Source organism: Gouania willdenowi, chromosome 6 (assembly GCF_900634775.1).
Source record: "Gouania willdenowi chromosome 6, fGouWil2.1, whole genome shotgun sequence".
In the NCBI taxonomy this organism is placed as follows: Eukaryota; Metazoa; Chordata; class Actinopteri; order Blenniiformes; family Gobiesocidae; genus Gouania; species Gouania willdenowi.
Window position 1 is genome coordinate 15,532,028 of NC_041049.1, and position 21,945 is coordinate 15,553,972.

The 21,945-nt window shown below is 41.7% G+C and overlaps 1 protein-coding gene across 4 annotated transcripts in view; it reads right to left on the reverse strand.

Moving 5' to 3' along the window:
* Positions 1-21,945, reverse strand: part of LOC114464400 (forkhead box protein P2-like) — a 111,905-nt gene that overhangs the window by 58,642 nt on the left and 31,318 nt on the right. The window contains exons 1-2 of one of the 4 annotated variants that reach the window (XM_028448526.1): positions 14,323-14,460; positions 5,392-5,578 (exon numbers count right to left, since the gene is read on the reverse strand). The exons of 1 other annotated variant lie outside the window; for it this stretch is intronic. In XM_028448526.1, the coding sequence (XP_028304327.1) occupies positions 5,392-5,568 (177 nt within the window). In that variant the 5' untranslated portion in view covers positions 5,569-5,578; positions 14,323-14,460. Of the gene's footprint in view, positions 1-5,391; positions 5,579-14,322; positions 14,461-21,945 lie in introns of those variants that run through there. 2 more of the 4 variants (XM_028448523.1, XM_028448527.1) reach the window with 2 other exon arrangements.

Sequence of the window (21,945 nt, forward strand, 5' to 3'; positions counted from 1 at the left end):
TGTTGCAGTTTTTGATCATGTAAAGCACATTGAGTTGCCTTGTGTATAAAATGCGCTATACAAATACATTTGCCTTGCCTAATGCTAATGTTAGCTGATGCTAATATTAAGCTAATGTAGTGCAACGCGGGCCAGCACCTGCATCCTCTCTTGCATTTTCTCCATGAAATACAAATATTTTTGTCGTTTTTGCTTCTGATTGTTGTCCTTTTTATTTAAGTGTATCAAAACTCAGATCTGTTTCTTCTACTTGTATGACCTTTGACCCGTGAGCCCTTCTGACTATACTGTACACCTGGCGTCAGGATCAAATGACCTTCAAGTGTTTATTTCCAGCAGATTTCACTCTCTCTCCTCCTTTCCTTTCCTCTCAGTTCCTCTGTCACTCTTCTTTTACCGCCCCTTTCTCATCTCTCTTTCAAACCTAGCAGCTTGACATTTCGCCGTACTCTCAAGGGACGCCAGCGAGAAATGGAGTTACTGGGAAAGTGCCACTGTAAATTCCAGAAGGCCACATGTAATGTGTCCTAAACATAGATGGACAGGCCAGGTTTAAAGAAGAGGAGGCAGGGAAGGGGATACGGAAGATGGGGGGAAAGGAGGAAAGAGGTGGTGTCTAGATAATAGAATAATACTCTGTTTTGTCTGGGGAAGGATGAGCAAACAGTAGCTCTGCCTGCCATTCAGATCCTATATCTTTAGTGTCATCAGGAAGAGGGGAACTACCAGCATATATGTCTCAGGGCTGTATGTACTATTCTGCTGGGAGTGTCTGCTGATAGCCAGGTTGGAAATAAGAAGAATAATGGCTTCCATTGTAAATAAGTCACGTGAATTGCCAGTGAAGAGCACTCTTTTATAGAAAAGGGGAAATTATTTCATGAAGACATACTGTGGACCTGTCCTCCAACACTTCCACAGAAAACCTCTTATCTCCAAGCCGACGATGACGCTTAACAATGGACTCCTTTATGAAATTGTTCATATTTTGGTGGAGGTCTTTCTCCTGTCCTGAGAGGTGATTGATGCGTCAGGCCAGGAGCAGCGTCTTATTTACACAGTTGAGTGGGGCAATCTCAGGCCTGAAAGATAAACCTAATGAGCTTCTTTGTGTAAGGGTGCAAATGAGAGACACCATCCTCCCTCCTTTCTTACTGTTTCCATCCAAAGGGACAGTCTGGGTGATTAGGCCTCTAAATTATGCTCAAGGGCAAAGCCCAGATTTGCATCTTTTGTGTGTGTGTGAGTACGTGTTTGTGTATGTGTGTGTGTGATGTACTCAGAGAGGCAGGTGAAGGGCAGAAAGAGAGCGAAAGATGCTTGAGGCTTATTTGTGGGGAAAAGTGATGGTAGGTGCGTTGTTGGGTCTCTTTAGACGCTGTAAGATTTACCGTGTGTCAATGAAACAACAAACATCCATTGTCATAGGACTGAAATAAGCTCATTAATTAGTCATAGACACAACTGTACACTGAAACCCACACACGCACACACTGTCATTTTGTCCTTTGTCACTGGGGGTAACTCTCTGCCTAATGACTTTCATTTGGGGTAGAATTTCATTTGCCCCTAAACCCTAAATACCACCCATCACTGCCTGTCACATTTCTCATCCCTTTCCATTTCCTCCAGCTAAACAGCAAGGAAGGCAGGTTAATTGCTGTCACTCTCAAGTTGGACCACTGCCTAGCTCTCGTATATCGACAGGGTTAGCCTAGAAGTATGATGGCACCTCGGCGCACTTATTGTAATTTATGTCAAAATCCTGCAGATATTTAAATGGGGTTGGATAGTTTGCATTTTGCTGCATCATGCAGCTGAGAAAAAACAGTTTACCAACACGGAGAGCTGCAACCCAGTGACATTTCTGCTCAGATTTGAGGATTCAAGCTTAATGAGGTTTATTTTCAGATGAGTTGCAGGTTATAGTGGCAGTGTGTTGTTTCAGGAGCTATCCAGGCAACTTACTCAACTGTAATACAGGAGCTAGGGCCTTGGTCCCATGCTCTGAATATCAATATACCTCCAACAGCCCTGAGTCCATTTAGAGAGGCCAGCAGTTCTGGGTATTGGCTCATCAATCCAACTGATAACCCCGCCAGGATTAAGTCTACAGACCACTGCAATCAACTAATAGACTCATTATGGGACATTACTGTATAGATCCACAGATCAATGCATGGCTTCCTTGTACATACATAACATCATATGATATTAAAGCATAATTCTGACAAAGCCAGATGTCAAATTGATTGGTAATTGAGCTAAGAGCGTCTTCCCCCTCCCTTGAACAGGAGAACTTTATTAGTGATGGTTTTGGAATTTAAATAGGGCTGTGTAACATTCATCATTTTCTGTGATACATATCTGCAGTTGGCAAATTGCAATCAGATAGAGTGTATCTAATCTGTGATCTCAAATCAAATTAGCTCTATTTAGACAACCCTGGGAACGGGGTGATGAGACCCCGACAGATAACGAGAACCGAAAATGTAATTGCGATAATGTTTATTATGCAGATATAAAATGACATTAATGGCAAAAAAAAAAAAAAGGTTACAAGGAGTGAGTAATGTTTTCAATAGCAAATAAAAAATAGGCAGAAAAATCTTGATCTTTTGGCCACGTCTAAGGTGAGCAGACCTTAAGAGGCAGCTTTTCTAATTATAGCTGCAGGTGGTATTTTGGAGCGGCTAGGTAATGGCACAACCCACAGGGACAGTGGAGAATTCATCAGTGCTTATTATTAATCATCCCCCCAGCATGGTGATGAGAGACCAGGGCCTCTATACCCACTGGACCACTCAATGTCATTCCAAATGTGAGTGGAAAATTACACCCAACAGCTATCCTTCAAAAGGAACTCACGGCAAAAATGTGGACGGAACTTGATGTTGGCTGCGGAACATTAAAAAAAAAAAAGTTGAAATCTTGGTGATCACACCATAGAACTCTGCAAGTCAAAGCCTTCCTCTTTTGCATAGAGGCCTATATATTTCATTTTTTTCCTTACTTCCAATCATCCCTTGCCCATGAGCGCCACTTTCTCACCAGCGTTCTACAGGAAGTGTGTGTGAAGTTAACAGCACTGGGCCCCCCGTTTTAAAAAGCCTCCAGAGACCTGTTAGCTGGACTGCTCATTTCAATGTGTCTGTCTCTTGGCTGGCCTCTTTATACATCCACCCCCCCCCACACTTTTTCTGCCCACGCACCCAATGCCATCGCTGTACGTTCATCTTACACATACGTAAGTAAACACTTTATGCTTACATTGCAGAAGTCCAAAATCCCCCTCTTTCGAGATCAAGAAAAGAATAACAATACAATATATTTATAAAAGCTTAAAGTCGCGAACGCTGATCATTATTATTTGATAAAATAATGGCGTAGGCCTTCTAGAATATGAATCAATTAATTGAACATGATTTACTTTAAAAAGAAAAAAAAAAGGCTGTAATTGCTGCTTAAGTTTGTTTTCATCTTGCATTGTGGGACTTGGAGTCCCATAAACGGACGTGTTTTTAATTCATTCTTACAGCAATTTCTTGTATCTATTTTTACCAAACAAGGAAGACAGTGACACCATTTTTGTTCTAGTTTCAGAATGAAGTAAAGACCTTTCTATGCCTTTTACATCTCCTTGACTCAACATCCCACAATGCAATGCGCGACATTGGAAAGAGAATGTTTAGGGTGGAGATGAAAACTAACTTTCAAGCGGCAATTTCTACCATTTTTCTTCTTTTTGGAGTAAAATAAATTTGAGTAATTGATCTATGAGGCATACACCATCATTTTATCTCATAAAAAAATAGCTTATAAGGTGAGTTTCCCTTAGAGTTGATTGAATACTCACGCGTTTTAACCTACTGCACCACAGAAAAACAATCCACCTGTTTCTTTTATCTCGCTCCCCATCTTTTTTCTATTTTACTCTCTATCTAGTTCTCTTTCAAACATGATCAAATGTAAGAGAGTGATGACTGCAAGGAGGATTGACCCCAATCAGATGTACGTGTTTCTATGTTTGTCTGTGTGTGTGTGTGGATATGTGCGCACACACACAGGGTAGAGATAAATCAGCGTTGAGGCCACAGTGTCATGTTGCTGTTTGTAGCCACCAGCAGGACCACTGGAGCCGTTGATGGAGGATGGCTGTCCGTGGGGGTGTCACGGTAGAATGGTCGAGCGGATGGTAAAAGGGCGCCTCCAGGACATGCTTGGCTTTGGTGTACTAAATACCCCTGATGCCAACACATACAGACACAAACACACATCGCTGGCTGACCACGGGGCTTCAGCTGCCTTCGCAAGACACAGAGACATTACACTTGCATGAAAACTTACTGCAAAAAATAAAAAAAATAAAATAGGAGAGCGCGGCATTGTGCCCCTTGTCCCGCCCCGAGGCACGGCCCTCTGACCTAAGCTCCTACTGCTCTTTTGGCAAACTGTCAAAGCCATCATTCACAGTGAAAAGACACAAGAGACACTTGACTCTTTTACTCTGCTGGCGACTGACTTTCACAACGCCTGCCACCTCTAGCACCCCCACAGTGCAGTCCATTCTCCTCCTAACACGCTCCGACTGAGATGAATAGCATCGCCACAATGAGACACGGGTTTGGAGGGGTGTGAAAACAAAGTTGAAGAAAAGTTGCAAACCAGAGTCAGGCAGGAAAACCATCAAACACGAGAAATAGCGGAAAAAACAATCAATATTTGGCAGATTATACAGTAGTGGGATGGAGAAATAGACAGACTGCATGCAAAAGCATTGTAAGCGTCCCTGTGAAAGGTTTGTGAGCCTGTTTATAAATGTCTCTACAACTACTGGCGAGTTAGGAGGCCCTCTGCTGGATGCAGCACTGCCATAACACGCAGACACACACACACAAGAAGCACTCTGTCCACTCTGGTCAGCAGCACGTTATCCTAACACACACCTTTTCCCACCCAGTCTTTCTGTGTCTCACACTGGTCCATCTACATACATTTCTATAAACACGCTCACACACAAAGCTACAATGGTTGTCGGCAATGTAGAAACTAAAAGGAAAACAGGAAAAAAAAAAACAAAAAAAGAAAGTGAAATCTTTACAGAATCACAGCAGAACACGAAAGCACGCCAACAGGCAAAACAAACTGCTGTCAACACTCAACAACAACATAAACAGACTATTATGCAAACAATGTTTTTTTCCCCCCACTATGTGCTATAAAACACACAAAACAGCACAATAATTCATGGTGCCTCCTGCCTAACATCCAACAGCGTTTGCCTGAGAGCTGAGCACAGCAGAGCGGAGTGGGAGAGCGAGGGGAAAAGAGAGTGAGGGAGAGAGAGAGAGCGGCAGGGTAGAGACGAGACGGGGGAGAAACACAACGTACCTGCTGTTGTTGCAGATGCAGCAGCTCGACTGTGCTTACTTCGCTGCTTGTGTCACCAGCGCTTGATCTCCCATCTCTACTGCCAGCCTCTAATTGGCTGCTGCTTAGGGTGCTCATTCCATTTTGACTCATTGAACTGTTGCTTATTGTCTCTGTGGCCGACTCCTGCATCATCATGATTTAAAACCTAGAAGTGATTAAGAGGCACCGGTTAGGGCACTTCTTCTTACAATTCCCCCCTTTTTTCCCTCCTATTTTTCTTTCTCTTCTTTACGCATCCATTATCAAGCCCTCAGTCCCCCTCTGCAAATTAAAGCATTTAAAGAAGAGGGAGGGGGGAATGGTGAAGGCAAGGGGGGATAGGGGGAGGCAGGAGGAGCAATTATCCATTTATTGTGTAAATGAAGCAATACAAAGAGATGCATGTCCGGGTGCTTTTTTGGAACTGGGAGGGTCCCAAAATGTGGCAGATGTTTTTCTCGATTTCAAATGGAAATACATGAAAGCACCCACGTTGAATTTGAATATATTTAATGGAAAACATCCCATTAAAATCTTAATTCTAATAAGTAATTTTTAATTTACAAATAAGCAAATGCTTGATTTCCAGTATACACATCTATATTTCTACTTGCCGTCCTGAAAATATTTGCCATCTAAGGTTTATTTATTGATATGTCTGTCACACAGAACTGAAGGTTCCTAACGACACAAAGCTCAGCATGCAAAATTAAAAATTTGCAGTGGTGGTGGAGCCGTGGGGAGGAGGAGGGGCATGGAGTCACATGACACAGGGCTGGTGATGGGACACCCTGACAGTGGCTAAAAAGAAAAATCTGAGAGAAGGAAGACGCTTGAATGTAATTTATTGGCCTGGATTGATTCATTATTATGTGTTTTAATTTTGCAAACTATTCTAAATAACTTATTATTGTAAGCAAATACAAAAGACACCAAAAATGATTTTCAAAAAACGAACAAAAACATCTGTTTGTCTGCTTTGCTTGTGTTAAAAAAAGATGCAAAAGTGGTGAGGGACAGAGAGAAAAAGCAGCAGGGATGAAAGTGAACATTTTCTATCACGAATATCACTAATGATTGTGCTAAAAAACAGCATGCATTATGCATGTTACCACCTCTCTATCCAGTAATAAATGTTTTATCACTATCCCCTGCATTTATTGCTCTGTACCTTCGGTTTGAGCAGACAGGAGCTCCACAAGCTCCAGCCTGACTCTTCTACAAAGGCTAAAACACTCAGATCCAACAAATGGGAACTCGAAAAACACAGGCCAGAATTTATGTGATCTATATTTTCATCTTTAAATATGAAATGACGCAATTGTATATTTCAAAAACAATATTAAAATCAAACTGATGGGTAAATATGATTCTGAATTTGCTAGTTTTATGTTTCAAAAGCTAAAATGTTTTGACCTGCAATTCTCACAATAAATGCAAACCCAGAGCTGAGAATCTACAACAACAGAGGCAGAAGTGATGATTATGATTGTGTGTGTGTGTGTGTGTGTGTGTGTGTGTGTGTGTGTGTGTGTGTGTGTGTGTGTGAGATGTGTTTTTGTGCCCAGACCATAAAGGTGCAGTGTGTATTCTATGCGCCTTGTAAATACCATTTTAATAGAAGTGTGTATACACGTCGGTTTTGAGAGAGAATGTGTGTGTGTGTGTGTGTTTGATGAGGGGCAGATACAGGACAGGTCTTAAAGGAAGTCCACAGCCAGGATAAACAGGATCCAGGCAGGGAGAACAAACAGGGCTGAGCTATTACACAGAGCAGGGCGACAGCTGCCCGGGACACAAGTAAATAGGGAAGAGGCCAGGACAAGGCGAGCTTGTGAACAAACAGGCCCCTAGTTTGACACTGCAGACGCTCAGTGCTGATGGAGAGGGACACGGTGAGAAAAGACAGACGGGGAAAGAGGGGAGGAAAGACAGTGAAGGAGAAGAAGGAGGGAGTGTGTAGGAGGGAAGAGTAGGTGTGTGTGTGTTGGGTTGGATGGTGTGTGTGTTGGGTGGGTGGGGGGGGGAGCTACTGGCAGAATGTGACATCCAATCCGGTGATGAATCTCAGCATAAGAAACTCAAGGCTGCCGCCGAGATCAGCCGGCTAATAAGTATTCAAATTAGGCATAAATTTTACATGGCCAATGTTTAAAATATTCAGAGAAAGACTGTCTGATTGCTTTTACTACGATTTTTATGAACATTCTAATAGAGCCCTGGATCATTCTTTCCCTTTTTTTTTTTTTTTTTCTTAGACCCAACGATGGATGTGCAAAAAAAAAAAAAACTTGGATATATGAGACAAGGAAATAAGGACTTTTAATAACAACTGAAAGGTTAATCAAGGAGCTTTTTTTTAAGTATGATATTAACAAATTAATGTCATTTTTTACGTGAAAAACTTAATCTAATCCTTTATTTTCCCCCCATTTACCAACTTATAAAAAGCTGCAGAAATATTTGTTATTTTAAACGATGGGTTGGGAAAAAAAAAAGCTCTTAGTCTTAATCTCACTACAACAAAACCCTCCTCCGATATATAAAATGTGGGAAAAATGCCAGGCTGCAATGTAACGATAATGCAGATATATGCTAAGTGTATTCACAAAGATCAGATGGTGCTTTAACCTTAATGACAGCGGTGAGATAAATTAATTAGCCATCTAAAGGCAGCATTCAAATATGCCAATTAGAATGTCAATTAGAAACACAGCCAGGCTGTAGTGAGGAGCGGGCGGCCACGCTGCAGCGCTGACTGTGGGGGTGATGGAACTGTCACAAAGACAACCTCACACACACACATTAATACACACACACTTGTACAATACTTGAGAGGGAGCCATATATGACAATACGCAGGACCTGAGGGTGTGACAATGAAACTACTGTGAGCTTGTCCACCACTGGACCTCCATGACTTCTACCCTGAGGGGATACCAGCCCTGACTCCAGCTCAACCACAGCCTAAACCCACTGGGTCGGAAGGATCCACACACACAGCCACCTCCAGCTTCAGGCCCCTTGTTGTGATGTATGTCAGTGTATGAACTTGGCCGTGCATGCACGCACTCAATAGCAATAAATTGCTGGTGTCCTGCGTATCAACACACCCACAACATGCTGCCAATTCTTTAAGCTGTAAGGGATGGACTAGTGGACTTATTATGATGCTCAGAAGCAGAGAGGATGGCTGTTATTACCTGGTTATTACCTGGTAATGTGTTAGTGATTCAGGAGAAGGAATGATATATATATACAGTTTGGAAGGATTTGTAAAGAAAGCATTAGATAATTTTAGTTCAGGGGCCAAATACAAAGCAGTTTGATCTCAAGAGGGCCACAGATTTTATGCAGGAAAACAAGTCATTTCAACATTATCGTGCCATAGTTTACACTTGTACGTGTACATAAAATACAAAATATGTAAGAAACTAATTAAGGAAATCGTTATATAATCATTTTAGGAAAATTAAAATATTTTGTTAAGAATTTTGAAGGTTTTTTTCAATATTTTAACATTAAAAATGAATGTCATCATGCTATAAAAGCACCGGGAAAACTGTGTGCACCTGCAAATATTAGTGAGTTTTATATACACAATAATTCATGTTTTCTATGTCATTTTTATCTTGCCTGCCGGCCGAATCGGATGCTCTAAAGGGCCTGGATTTGGCCCCCTTTCTGGATTCACTGTTAACTCCAATATTTCTGTAGAAAATCAACATAACGAAAAACTTTTTGTCATTTACAAATCTTTAGCCCAACTCTGGCTTCTGTCTCATTCTCAGTGCAAAGCTATAGTTGCTTCCTATTCCTTTTCAGCTGCAGCAAATATTTACTTTGAATCTGGCACGAGGAAAATAAGTCCGTTCCATCAGGTGCAAAATCTGAGGAAAGGACCTGATGGCGCATTCGGCCTCAGACACAGGGAGAATTTTTTCTCCTTAGTCTTAAGAGTGACACAACAATAGTGCGAGGGAAATTAAGCCGTTTGTTACGTTGTTACCCCCCCACCCTCACTCTCTCTCTATATCCCAGCTTTGCACATCCACACACACACCTATCATTAAAGGGGGAAAAGGCAGTCCTCCATCTTTGTTTGCGAGCTCTAAAAGCCCTTAATGTAGCCTCATTACCTGGCCTGTCTGCCGCTCTATCATGTGCAGTAAACACACACTATGACACTAGCCATCCATCTATAGGGAATACACAGCTGTCTGCTGGGTTCCAACACTGAGGAATGCAACACACACACACACACACACACACTGTACGTTCACACACAACTTGACGCTGGTTTTGTTGAAAGTCTCCAAGCGATCTATTTTAAGCGTGAAGATGTTCTCCACTGTGTCTCGTTTTAAAACACTGATCCATATCCTCATTTTATATGCATGAGCTGCAAAAAATATTTTCATTAAAATGACAAAAGAATGAAGGAGTTGAGGTGTGTGTGGAGGTGGGTGGAGGTGTGTGGGTGGGGTGGGGAGGGGGAGTGACCGGTAAATCTGTGATCCCAGACGTCCTTTCATTATCCATTCACATTTCAGGTGGCTAAGCTGGAATTCTTTAGGTTTCCAAGATCAAAACATAAAAAAAAAAAATAATAATAATAGAAATTACATTTCACAGTCTGCTGACTCCTCACAGCTCTCTGATCAAGTCGAGTTATGGTTACCATTTAAAATAATCACAGATTCTGTGCTTGAGTGAAATTAATTCATCAGTGCCATAAGTTACTATGCATACCAAATAAAGAAGTAACTGGGCAAGGGCAGGAGCTTGCATATTCAATACTTTCAGATTGCTTAATAAATCAAAATGCCATGTATGTGCCGACTAAAAAAAAAAAAAAAAAAATGGTGCTTAAAACCACAGCGTTTGGAAGTCATAAATTTGATCCAAAGACTAAACAAGTGGGAAAGAAAGGAAAAAAGTTTAATAACCTCATCAGTATGAAGATTTTTTGCAAGGCATGCTAAATATTAATGCCTTCGACAAATCTGTGATTATAATCATGTACATGGTATTATTTGTGTGTGAACTGTAATTCATTTCTATTGATGAAGCAATTCATTACAGCATACAATGAGTGTGGAGTTAGCGATTGAAAAATGACCTCTTGGAACGTCACGTTTGACAAAAAATCCCGGATTAAACAAGGCGAGCCAGGCTGTCGCGCCTCAAGAATTAAAAGCTTCCTTTTTGGCACTGAAGGGCCACCATAAAAGAGCATTAATGACTATTTCTTATAAACCTGTGTATGGTAATGGTTTCTGCTCTCAGATAGAATAATTTCAAAAGTGAATAGGGATTGCTTTGGGGAGGGAAAAGAAGGCTGAAGAAATCATATTTACAAAATCAGAAGTAGGTCCAAATGAAAAGAGATGAATATGAATAATGGACTTTGCTTTTTTTTTTTTTTTCCTTCTCTTTTTCTTCTGGATTAACATTTTTCAAAGCAACAGAATCAAATGTGGTTATCTTCTGTCCAATGAGCCCCACATTGAGAGGAAAACCTCTGTCACATTTCAATGCTTTATTCGCGCCGACAATAAATTGTAGTTCTGTGATAGGAGACATTCAGTGGAGAATGTTCTGAACCTAATTCTCTCCTATTTACAATAAGAAGATGAGACTGAATACGATAAAAGACCAACTATTTGCCACAGTGTGCTGCTGGTGTCCCTGAATGGATGTGTGAGTGTGTTGCATAGAGAAAAGAAAAAGGGGAAAAATGGCAAAGTAAAAAAAAAAAGAAGAAGAGTGTAAAGTGTGTGTTCAATTGTAGAGTCAGCACAATGTGTCTTTAGAATCAAATGCAAGAGACACACTGACTGCGATGCACGATAGTCCCATAACGCAAATCAATGTTAAATGAATACAACCAGCTTTGAAATGTGGCACGGTGTTGTACATGAAAGCAAAGAATAGGACAGCGTGGAATTATTGAATAAAAATCATGAATTAAATGTGAGATAAAACTGGTGCAGACAATAAAATGCCCAAAATGTGAAGTATTACTGAAGCGTAGCACACTGTTCCCAGAAAGAGAAAAAAGCAACAAAAGCAAAGTCAATTTTTTTTTTTTCATTCTTGTCCCGTATCGTTTTCAGGACACCTCGCTCCGCTGAGGAAGGAAAACCTGCTGCTGTGGCTGTGGCTGAGCCAGACAGTGACGAAAGCTGATCAGCCATCTCTCATTTGCATATTTGCCAATTCCATTAATTAACTCAGCCCACCTAATCAGGGTTAATTGACCTATAAAGAGGGGAGGCTTCATTGTCTCGTCCAATCATCTTTATCAAGTCTAGAGGAGGTGCGGCGAATGCAGGGGGCTTTTCCGACCTTGCTGGATTTATAGTCCGCACATATTGAAAAGTACACCATTCAGAAAAAAGATATTTTTAGGCTTTTATAGGATGGGGGGCAAACTAGAGCTAGAGAGACAGATATTTCTAGAAGTCTGAAACGGACAAATTCTTTCACTCGTCTTGATGTTCTCAAGGGAGGAAGAGGAAGAGGAAGAGGAAGAGGAGAGAGGCAGCCGGAGCCGCTGTCAGGGGGGAGATCAGACTCTGTGGTGCTCTCCGCAGCATCGCTGATCCGGTGAAACAGACGCAGGGAACCCGGCGCGGTCGGCACAGCTACATAGACATAGCTCATTGTGACGTTTCCAGTTATTTCTGCTTGATTAGGGCCATTATGTCTCCGGCTCTGATTTATGTTGTCATTCCCTCTCAGCAGTCCTGCATCGATAGATCTTAATGAATTGGTAAATAAGGGTGAAGATTGCAGTTGACAACACCGCAACATTTCTCATTCATACCAGACAAGATTTATGTAACCAATTAGAGGCATAAAAAAAGAGGGGGGGTTGGAAAAATCTTTCTTTAGAAAAATGACTAAAGTCAAAGGGAACACAAATAGATCATGAGCACTCTAACTTTGACAATCAAAACTATAAAGGTCACCGCAACCAAAAAATGCACACAGGAAAGAGACTTTAAAATTTTTAACATCTCGCCATGGTAACCAAATATTGACAAAGAGAATATGATGATGGACTTAAAAGCTAAAAATCATGACAATGATAATGGAGCGCACACACACACACACACACACACACACACGCACACACACACGCACACACACGCTAAAAATTAGACAATAAAAGTGCGTGTTGTAGTGTTTTAAAGCAAAACCAATTAAATACATAAGGACAAATGTGTAATTCTTAAACTGCATTTTCATCATGAATTTAAATTAATGTATTAGTCAGCAAATCATTTAGCTGTTTAATAAAAAATTTGAGATAAATGTGCTGATTACCGACAGCCAGTGAAGGACGACCCGTAGGGCAGGAGTGAACGGAGGTGGAAAATTAAAGCAGAATGATATGGGAGCCGGCGTCTTTCAGCCTCTCTCCCTTCAAGCACATGCAAATGAGACCATGCTGCTTAGCTGCATCATTTATGTGGATAATAGCGGCATCATCATTACGGCAACTCAAATTAAATTACAACACAATTAGCATAACAAAGTGATTGGTTAAACTTTCAAAACAAATAACGCAGCTGGGCTGATGAACGGTGTTAATTGGCCAGCGTGCATTTTAAATAAAACATGCGCGTAAACATGTGTTTCTGTTAAAAATATAAATTTTTAAATCAATATGTGTTTTTTTTAAACAGACAATTGTAGATTTAAAAAAAAAAAAAATGGTAAAAACGGGAGTTTAAAAGGAATACTGCCACAGGGATTTGTAAGCTGAAATATAAAATGTGTAGCATTTAATTGTATTGCTCTAAAGAACCAATTATGTGCCAGGCTCTGGAGAACAATGTAAATTATCTGCATTCAAAATGGAGTTTGGCCAATTCTCCATGTGAACTAATCACATAGCTCATTATGCATTAGGGTATTAAATTATGAAGAGGAGTGACTTTCGCATTCCTGCACAAAGCCTTATGAAATGTTAATAATATGCTCACAATAGCCCAATACCATGCCTTGCTCAACCCTCATCAATATTTAAGTAAACAAATGATCCCGCTCGCTTTTGATAAAGATAATTAGTGCTTCACCAATTATCAACCCTTGTGACCTCTTTAAACTAAACAATCTGCTCCAAAGACTTTGAGATTTTTTTTTTTTTTTCCAACCTATTGAGAACGAAGGAGGAGGAAAACCAACAAGTCAAACTTCAAGTAAAAATCAGTGCACTCGAAAAACACACATCTGCAGCTTATTAATATTTGATTGTTATTAACTTTATGAGAGGCTGAGATCTTATTTAGCTTAATAATAGCGGTGCATCTCTGTCTTCCTGATAGAAGTGATCAGTGAGGGGTCTCACACACACGCACACACACCCCTTCCCAAAAAAAAAAAAAAAAGTAACCACACACACACACACACACACACACACACACACACACACACACACACACACACACACACACACACACACACACACACACACACACACACACACACACACACACACACACACACACACACACACACACACACACTCTCACGCAGACGCACAAGCCACGTCAGTGCACACGCGCTTCCTTTACGCATGCACACATGCACGCGTGTGCGCAGTCACACACTCTGAGCCATTCATCAGTGCTAATTAAGCAGCGGATTAACAGAACAGAGCCCGAGCTGCAACGCTTCCACAGTGGGACAGCCAACGGGGAAGGAGCAGCACACACAGCTCAGCTCAGCAATAAAACACAACCAGTAAAAGTCAACCAAGTGCCTGGAGTCCACTGTAGATGACACAGGACGGATGGGTGAATGAATGAATGGATGGATGGATGGATGGAGAAGTGATGGATGGATGGATGGAGAGTCTGTCTGACTTTTTCTTTTCTTTTTTCTTTTTTTTTTTACCTGCAGGTGAGAAGTGCCAGAGGAGAACAGTGTACGGTACTTCCCTCTGCGAGTGCCGAGGGGATCTTCAAGCTACGGCCGCAAGTCGACTAGTGTCACCGTACGAGAAGGCAACACTATCTGTGTCATCACTTCAGCCGTGTTTATGGGGGATGGCATCATAAACAAGCCAGCCCCCCCTCCTGCACGCCACCCAGCCCCCGCCCTAGTTCCCCTTGCTACCTCACTCGACTCCCTCTCTCGCCACCTCCACCACCAACACCACCACCACCGTGCCATTTATGCATACTTAAATCACCCCTCGTCTTCACAGAAGATAAAGAAATACGTTCAGATGCTTCACACAATTATGTGATCATTTTTCTGTTGTCATTGGGACAACTACAGAGCGGGCAGCCCCAGTGCAGGTTGGACGTGTGGGCTTGAAAGAGTGGGAAAAAGGGGGAGTGCATGCATGTGAAAGAGGGGGGCAATGTGTAAATTTGGAAACAGTGGTTTCATCCTCTAAAGTAAACAGACATTCATTTTCTGTGCATGTGACTACTCAGTGCTCAGCATCACTTTTCCACTAAAACTCCTTCCCTTCACAACTTAGTTTTTACACTGTTCTTTTGCCACTTTAAAACTAATAAATAACATTTAAATGTTGAAGTTTTTTTTTTTTTGATGTATCTTTGCTACTTTTAATAAGTGAAGGAGTTATTTTCTATCCGTGCAGCTGGATTCAAATGTCTGTGGTGTGCAGGTATAGTCTGCTCCGTGCGTGTGGGTGGGTCCTGTGCAAGTCGGCGTGTGTGTGTGTGTGTGTGTGTGTGTGTGTGAGGATCTTCACACGGGGACCGCTGCGGCTCGTTGTAGGATACTCTCCGGCTCCCCCCTCGCACTTCAGCCCCGCTACGCTCGCTTTTCTCGTGCGTCTGCTAACCTGAACGCACACGCTCTCTGTTTCTCTCGCTTGTGCAAGTGCTTTTACACACACACACACACACACGCACATAGACAGAAAGATCCTCGTGGACTGGCTCTCTAGTCTGCTTTGCTGGGTGGAGAGAAACAGCTAGAGCCGTATGGTGAATAGACGCTGCTGTGCCGTGCGTTTTCTACAAAGGTATGTGCGCTTGGCTTTATACTCACAACTTCCATTCCTTTCTTTTTTAGCTCCATTTGTATGCATGCAAGTACTAATGTGTGCGTGCATGTGTGTGTGTATAGTAAGAACAGGATTAGTGAAGCCCTAAGTGGCATTCAGCAGCCACCGCGCCACACTGGAGTGTAAAGGGCACTTCAAAACAATTAACCCATCACATCCATGGCTTTCCCAAGTTACAAACTATCACAAAATCCCGCACTGCAACAACAAGTCCACGCGCCGACGAAAGTGGCAAAGAAGTGCACAGCTGCAGCAAAGAGATTAAAAATGACTTACCTTTAAAACAATGAGTGAGAAATCCACTTTCCCTGGTGAGAAGCCTTTGAAGACATGATCTCAGAAAACTAAAGCCATTGCTTGTGGAAAAAAAAAAAAAAAAAAGAAGAAAAGGGGGAAAATGCCGCTAGCAGAAAAGTGACGAAGAAAAGTGTTAAAAAAAAAATAGGAAGGGGAAAAAAGAGTAACTACCTGGCGCTTACTGTCAAATGCATCACCAGACAACTATTTATGACAGTATTTACAGTGGTGCGAGGGGAGAGCACCTCTGCCTGGTCACGTCTGAAAGATAGTTGCCGTTTCAGTGCTGCCTAATTAAAACAAGTCAGGCGGCCCCGTTGGATTGTTTTGACGCCCGAGGACCAATAGTACACAAAAAAAAACCACTGACTTGATCGGCGGGGTAGGGGGGCTGCTTGCTTGGGCGTAGGGAGCGGGGGGGTGGGGGGTGGTGAGAGCTGGCAGAGAAATAAGGGGGTGGGGGTTCTGAAGGAATCCGGGAGGGGAGGGAGACCACAAAAGGTTCACGGCTAGGGAGACCACATGCTAAAAGCTCACCCACTTTTTTTTTTTTTTTTGATAAAAGGGAAAGCCAATGATTTTTAAACGCTTTAGCAAGCATTTTTTAATATTTGGAAAAATAAAATAAAAATACAGAATCCAAACCAAAGCTTTTTTTAATTATTAGTTTCAAACTTGGTGATGCTTTCCTCTAATAACTTCACTAAAACAGCCCATTTCCATCAGACAGATCAAGAGTTTCTCCGGCTCCCGGTGCTTTGTGAGGACGTATCGACATGTTCGCCCTTTTGTAAACAATGCACATTGACACAGAATATTAAGGGCTAATGATGTTTACCAATCGCTGTGTCATTATTTTTTTTTTTTTAACCCGCACCTCTCATTCGCTCTTTTCCTCACATGCCACAGATGTTTTCCTTAGTCGCTCTGACACACAGGAATCCACTGGCAGAAAAGAAAGGCTTGGTCTTCCCCAGGAGAGACGAGTACAAAGCCCCCTCTCCACACAGCAGATGCACAGAGCTAGTCCATCTGCCACCAGCTTGCTGTGCTACATCAGCCATAAAGTCTGAATAAAAAAGGCTGTTTTTTTTTTTTCCCCTTCTTACATATTTTTGTTCAAACCCACAAATAAATCTCATCCATAAAGACATATTCCAAACTAAAGTGAAAGGATGTAAAAAAAAAAAAACACTATAAAGAGGCAAATATAACTGATTTAATTTGAAATAAGACGTAACCCCCAATGAGGGGTAAAGACCACTTGAACTCTCGGCTCCGTGCGGAGCGCATCTACGACTTAACAGGCTCTGAATAGCATATTATCTAACTGGGTCTGCTTGAGCATATTTCAGCCATATGGTATCATTATTAAGAGAGCCACACTGAGCATAAGATGTGGTATTTTCATTCGTGTCAACCGTCTGAGCTCTGAGGCAGGCAGGGTAAACACTAAACATCCTTGTCACAGTCAGATAGTCGGTGAGAGTCGGGTGATAACGGCAGTGCAGAAGGAGAGCGACAGAGAAAAAAGGCACCGATGGAGTGAGTCAGAGGGGACTAACATTAAACAACTGCTGTTAATTGCTCTAAGCATCCACATTATACCAGTAATTTCTCCCATTTCTCTTTCAGCACTAAGAGCTACAGGCTAGAAAGCTCCTTCAACCCATTTAATAAACTACTCAGAGTGCCTCGGAAAAAAAATAGACAAACAAGAGGCCCGTGGCCTTAGACACACACACACGTGCATGAATGTTTCTGTGTGTGTGTGTGTGGGGGGGGGAGGTGATGCCTGTTTTCGCACATCTGTGACAATCCTGTGCCTTTTTCCCTCCAGGTATTTATTCCTGATGTCTCTTCCTCCTCTGTTTTTTTTGCTGACAAGGTCAAAGGAGGCAAACAGGCCCACCAGCGTCTGTACGCGGTGGCGACATAACAGTGAAAAAAGAAAGAGGGAAACTGGGAGGGTGAGACAGACATGTGTAATAATGGGTGTAGTGGGGAGGATGTAGATGGTGGCAAGCAGCAGCTGGTTAGCAACATTGGCACGAGGATCAGCACCAGCAGCATTGTGGGAGTTCTTACAAATGATCCAGTTTACGCACGCACACGCGGGTGCAAGCTATGCAGTTTCACACTGTGCAATACATACTGTTAAAAAGGGAATATGAGCAACTTATTCATTGTCATATTTGCACCAAAACTACAAAGGTGACAAAAACAACATGCACTATTGAAAGGGTTTTTTTTTTGGCCACATCATTAGAATTCCCTTTAAAATGATCATTACTTAAAAACGAAAATAAAAAAGCTAATTTGTGAATCATAGTCTAGACTCTTTGTATAATTTTATTTTTTACAGATTTTATTGGTGAAGCCTGCCAATAGAAAGGGTGCCACTTTCTTTTTAGATCAGCCATTTATTTCCCCTCCTTCAAATTCCTTATCAAAGATAAGGTTTAAAAGCAAAGCGATGTCACTGCCATCAAAGATGCTGATAATTATTGTTCCTTGAAAGCCAAACTGTCACACACAAGAAAAACAGCCCCCCACCCCCACCCCCTTTTCCCTCTAACAAATGTTACACAAGCACTATTCATAACTCCCTATTAAAATAAATATATGAATAAATAAATCAAACACAAAAAATGGGGCCAAATGACATGCATCGAGTGTTTATTGCTCAGTTTGGTCTTGAGCAATGAGGATCACATAATGTTACTTCTGGACACTAAAGAAAAAGCATTACAGGCTGCTAAATGTATAAGTGGTTTGGAGGCAGCTTTTTTTTTTAATAAACTGTACATAAGCACCCCGGTATCCATGGCAACTTGCTTTGTGCTGTGAATTCCAAAAATCCTGGATGAAATCGCTAATGAATGAATACAATTGACATTGTCGTCATATATTTGAATATTTATTTCACTTAAATGGCAGAGGGGATGGGACATGACTCCGATCACAAAAAGCAACTTAAAATGTTCTAAAGATTTGGTAACATTTTGGTAAGATTAAGAGGTGTGTAACTATTTTTTTTTTTGTTTTTAAATAAATAAATTAAGCACTGCTTTGGATAAAACTTCCAAAATCTAATTGATCATTAGAAACGATAGGTGTGAATTGAATGTTGGCTGCTTTCCTCTGGAAGTCTCCAGATGTGATTTCCATTTGCAACTTTGGCAGCCTGCCCAACAGGACATCCCTGAGAGAGTGTTTGCTTGACTCAATATCAACAGCCGGAGTAAGCAGCTGAGGAGGGAGGGGGGAGGCAGCGGAGGGGGCGTTCAGGCTGGGGCCAGGCCTGCTATTGATAATAAACTCTGCTGTATATTCATTTGGCCCAGATATATCAACGCGCACCGCAAGGAGCCACGTCTCGCACTCAGCGGCGTTCTGCTGGTGCTTCTCCAAGGCTTAATGATACCTACACCTCCCCTCCAGCTGCTTCTGCCAACGCTGCTCCTCCACACAGACGGCGGGCGGGCGGGAATTAAAGTATACATTACAGCAGAAAAATAAAAAGAGATCAAAATGACAGAAGTCAGACAGTTCAAGCTGACCGGGGCCTCTTGAAAGGAAGGAGCTGGTAGTCTAGCGACAGACACTCCAGGTTAAATTGGCCCTTCTATGCCTCCTCTCATTTTCCACAACTGCCACAGCTGCCTCCTATGCCCCCCCCACCCCCAACCCACCCCCTTCCTAAAACCAAGGAAAAAAGCTTTTCTTTACAAGCGTATTTGAATTAAATGAGTGAGTGAAATCAAAGGCTCGGCAGAGATGGGTAAATTTAAACAAGCAAGTGCAGCTCACAGCAGTTTACCTGTTATACAGACGATTGGAATTAGATGAAAGAATGGAGCATAGCAGACAACTTCCCCCTTTTTTCACAGTGGGAGATATTGCCATATAGAAAAAGCAGCTGCAGTTTGATTAAATTTCCACTTGTAGAAAAGAAGGTGTGTGATACTGGATTGTTGTGATGTTCCAGAGTTTCAAGCTACTAAAAACATCTCATCGACTTGTGGTTCAATAGTGGCTCATTGCCACTGTTTCCTTGCAGCGAGTGTATCCGACACCCGTTTATGACAGCAATATGTAGTGTGTGAGGATCTCTTCGCTCCAAGCTCATGCCAAAGAGATTATCATTCCCAGAACCGAGGATATAGTCAAATGGCAGCGAGACAAGCTTCACTGGCAGTCAAAGGAGCACAACACCTGTATACGCCACACAACGCACCGCTATCTAACATCCACAGAGCTCTGTCTCTTTCAGAAGCTATGCAAAACACTTCCACGCTGGATGGAATTTTTTTTCACAGCCTTGGAATTAGATAATAGTAAGAAGTTTGGGAATAACCTCCGAAAAGGTCCAGACACGTGCATTTGCTGAAAAGTGAGCCTCGACTTCCTCCGACTGACTGACTGACTGACTGCTGACAGAGCGGCTAGCCATTCATGACTAAAGAGACCATTTACCTAGATACCAATTACACTTAGAAAGATTTATTCAGAAAAATGGCATTCCAACAAAGAATAATAAACTCATTATATGGACGAATCAAACTCCAATATCCTCCTCGCTGCCGCTAATTCAAACCTAATTTATAGTAGCCACTAATTTGAGGGTGAAGGGAGAATGACAGGAATTACATCTGGAGGTAATTCAGTGTGTGTTCAGCTAAGCCCTGTGAAGGCTAACATAGCCCTACCACACAAAGAAAAAAAAGAGACAAGACACGGAGGTGGAACTATTTAGGTGAGTTGCACTTCCGGAGCACTGAAACGACACTTTTCCTAAAAATGTTTTCATTGTGCTGTCACCAGACACGGACTGGAGCGGATACAGCTGCTCCAGGCACAGCAGAAAGACAGACAGAACACTGATAAATGAAGTGAGAAAGAGAGAGAGAGATTTCTTTCTTTCTTTTTTTTTTTTTTAATAAATGTTGAACTTTGTATAAGGTGCAAGCTTCTCTAGACAGCTGTGCTGCTTCAGGATTTACAAAACAGCCAAGAGTGTGGAGCGAAAGGAAAGCTGGTGGGTTCATCTGGACTCCACAGGCGGGTGTTGTGCCCACTTTAAAAGGCTCTGAGTTTAAGAGGAAGTCTCCATCTCATGTGACCGCCTGCATTTCAGCCGACCTAAGTGGGCCTGCGCAAAAAACGGCAACTTTTTCACTGATCTGCTGCGGGAAAGGTATCGACTCCAGCTGTATCAAATTCACTCGATGAATGCAAGGAATTATTTGTGTCGGAGGAAAAGGTGAGGAGTGATATTTGAAAGGTGTTTCTGTGATTACTTACAGTTAGAAGTCAAACTGTTTGGAATGAGCAAAATATAAAGTTTGGTTCAAAATATTCCCTGAATGGAGCACATTCAAAACGTGACAGAAAAAAAAAAAAAAAAAACTCGCCTCAGTCCAGAACCCCCTGCTCCTCACTTAAATCGAATGTCATCCCTTAAATGCTAAATTGTGTTTTCCAAATGAAAATAAAGTCCGACTGGTTTGAGGCAGTAGTACGCTGGAATATGAGATCAAATAAAAAGCTTCTCTGGGAGCAGAAAAGGAGAATGAAATGGTTTCTGAGGGGGAGATGTAGCGAGTAATAAAATTACACCTTTATATCTTCCTAAACAGCACATGTTCCTCTGGTGCAGGTGATGGTTTCTCTTTGGTCCAAGTACGCAAGTGGCAATTTTCTACCTTCGGGTAGATTCTCCGATACAGGTCTGGAAACTTTACGCTCTATAATTTTCTTGAAATCGAGAAACTACTTTAGCAACAAGTTAAATCCAACTTTCAAAGTTTGACTTTGATGTTGTGCTGGTGGCCACCATCATTGAATTTTGAAAGAGCAAGACGATCTCTATGCCTATGGCCTTTCAATGGCTTGGATAGTTGTTGTGGGATAGTTTTTCTTTCTTTTAATGCCAACACATTCAATTCGCCTGGAGCAAATGTACAATCCCAATGATGAAAAATGTCAGTCTTAAATTAGCCATTTTAGTTATATAAGCAGCTTTCCATTTGGCATTAATGTGGAACATACAACAAAAGCATGAGTGTAACTACTTAAAACGGTGCAATTGATTTATGTTCTTAAAATGCTGCTCACAATAATATTTTGATGGTCTGTTTTCACGACAGCAGAAGAGCTGTATTAGGAGGAGA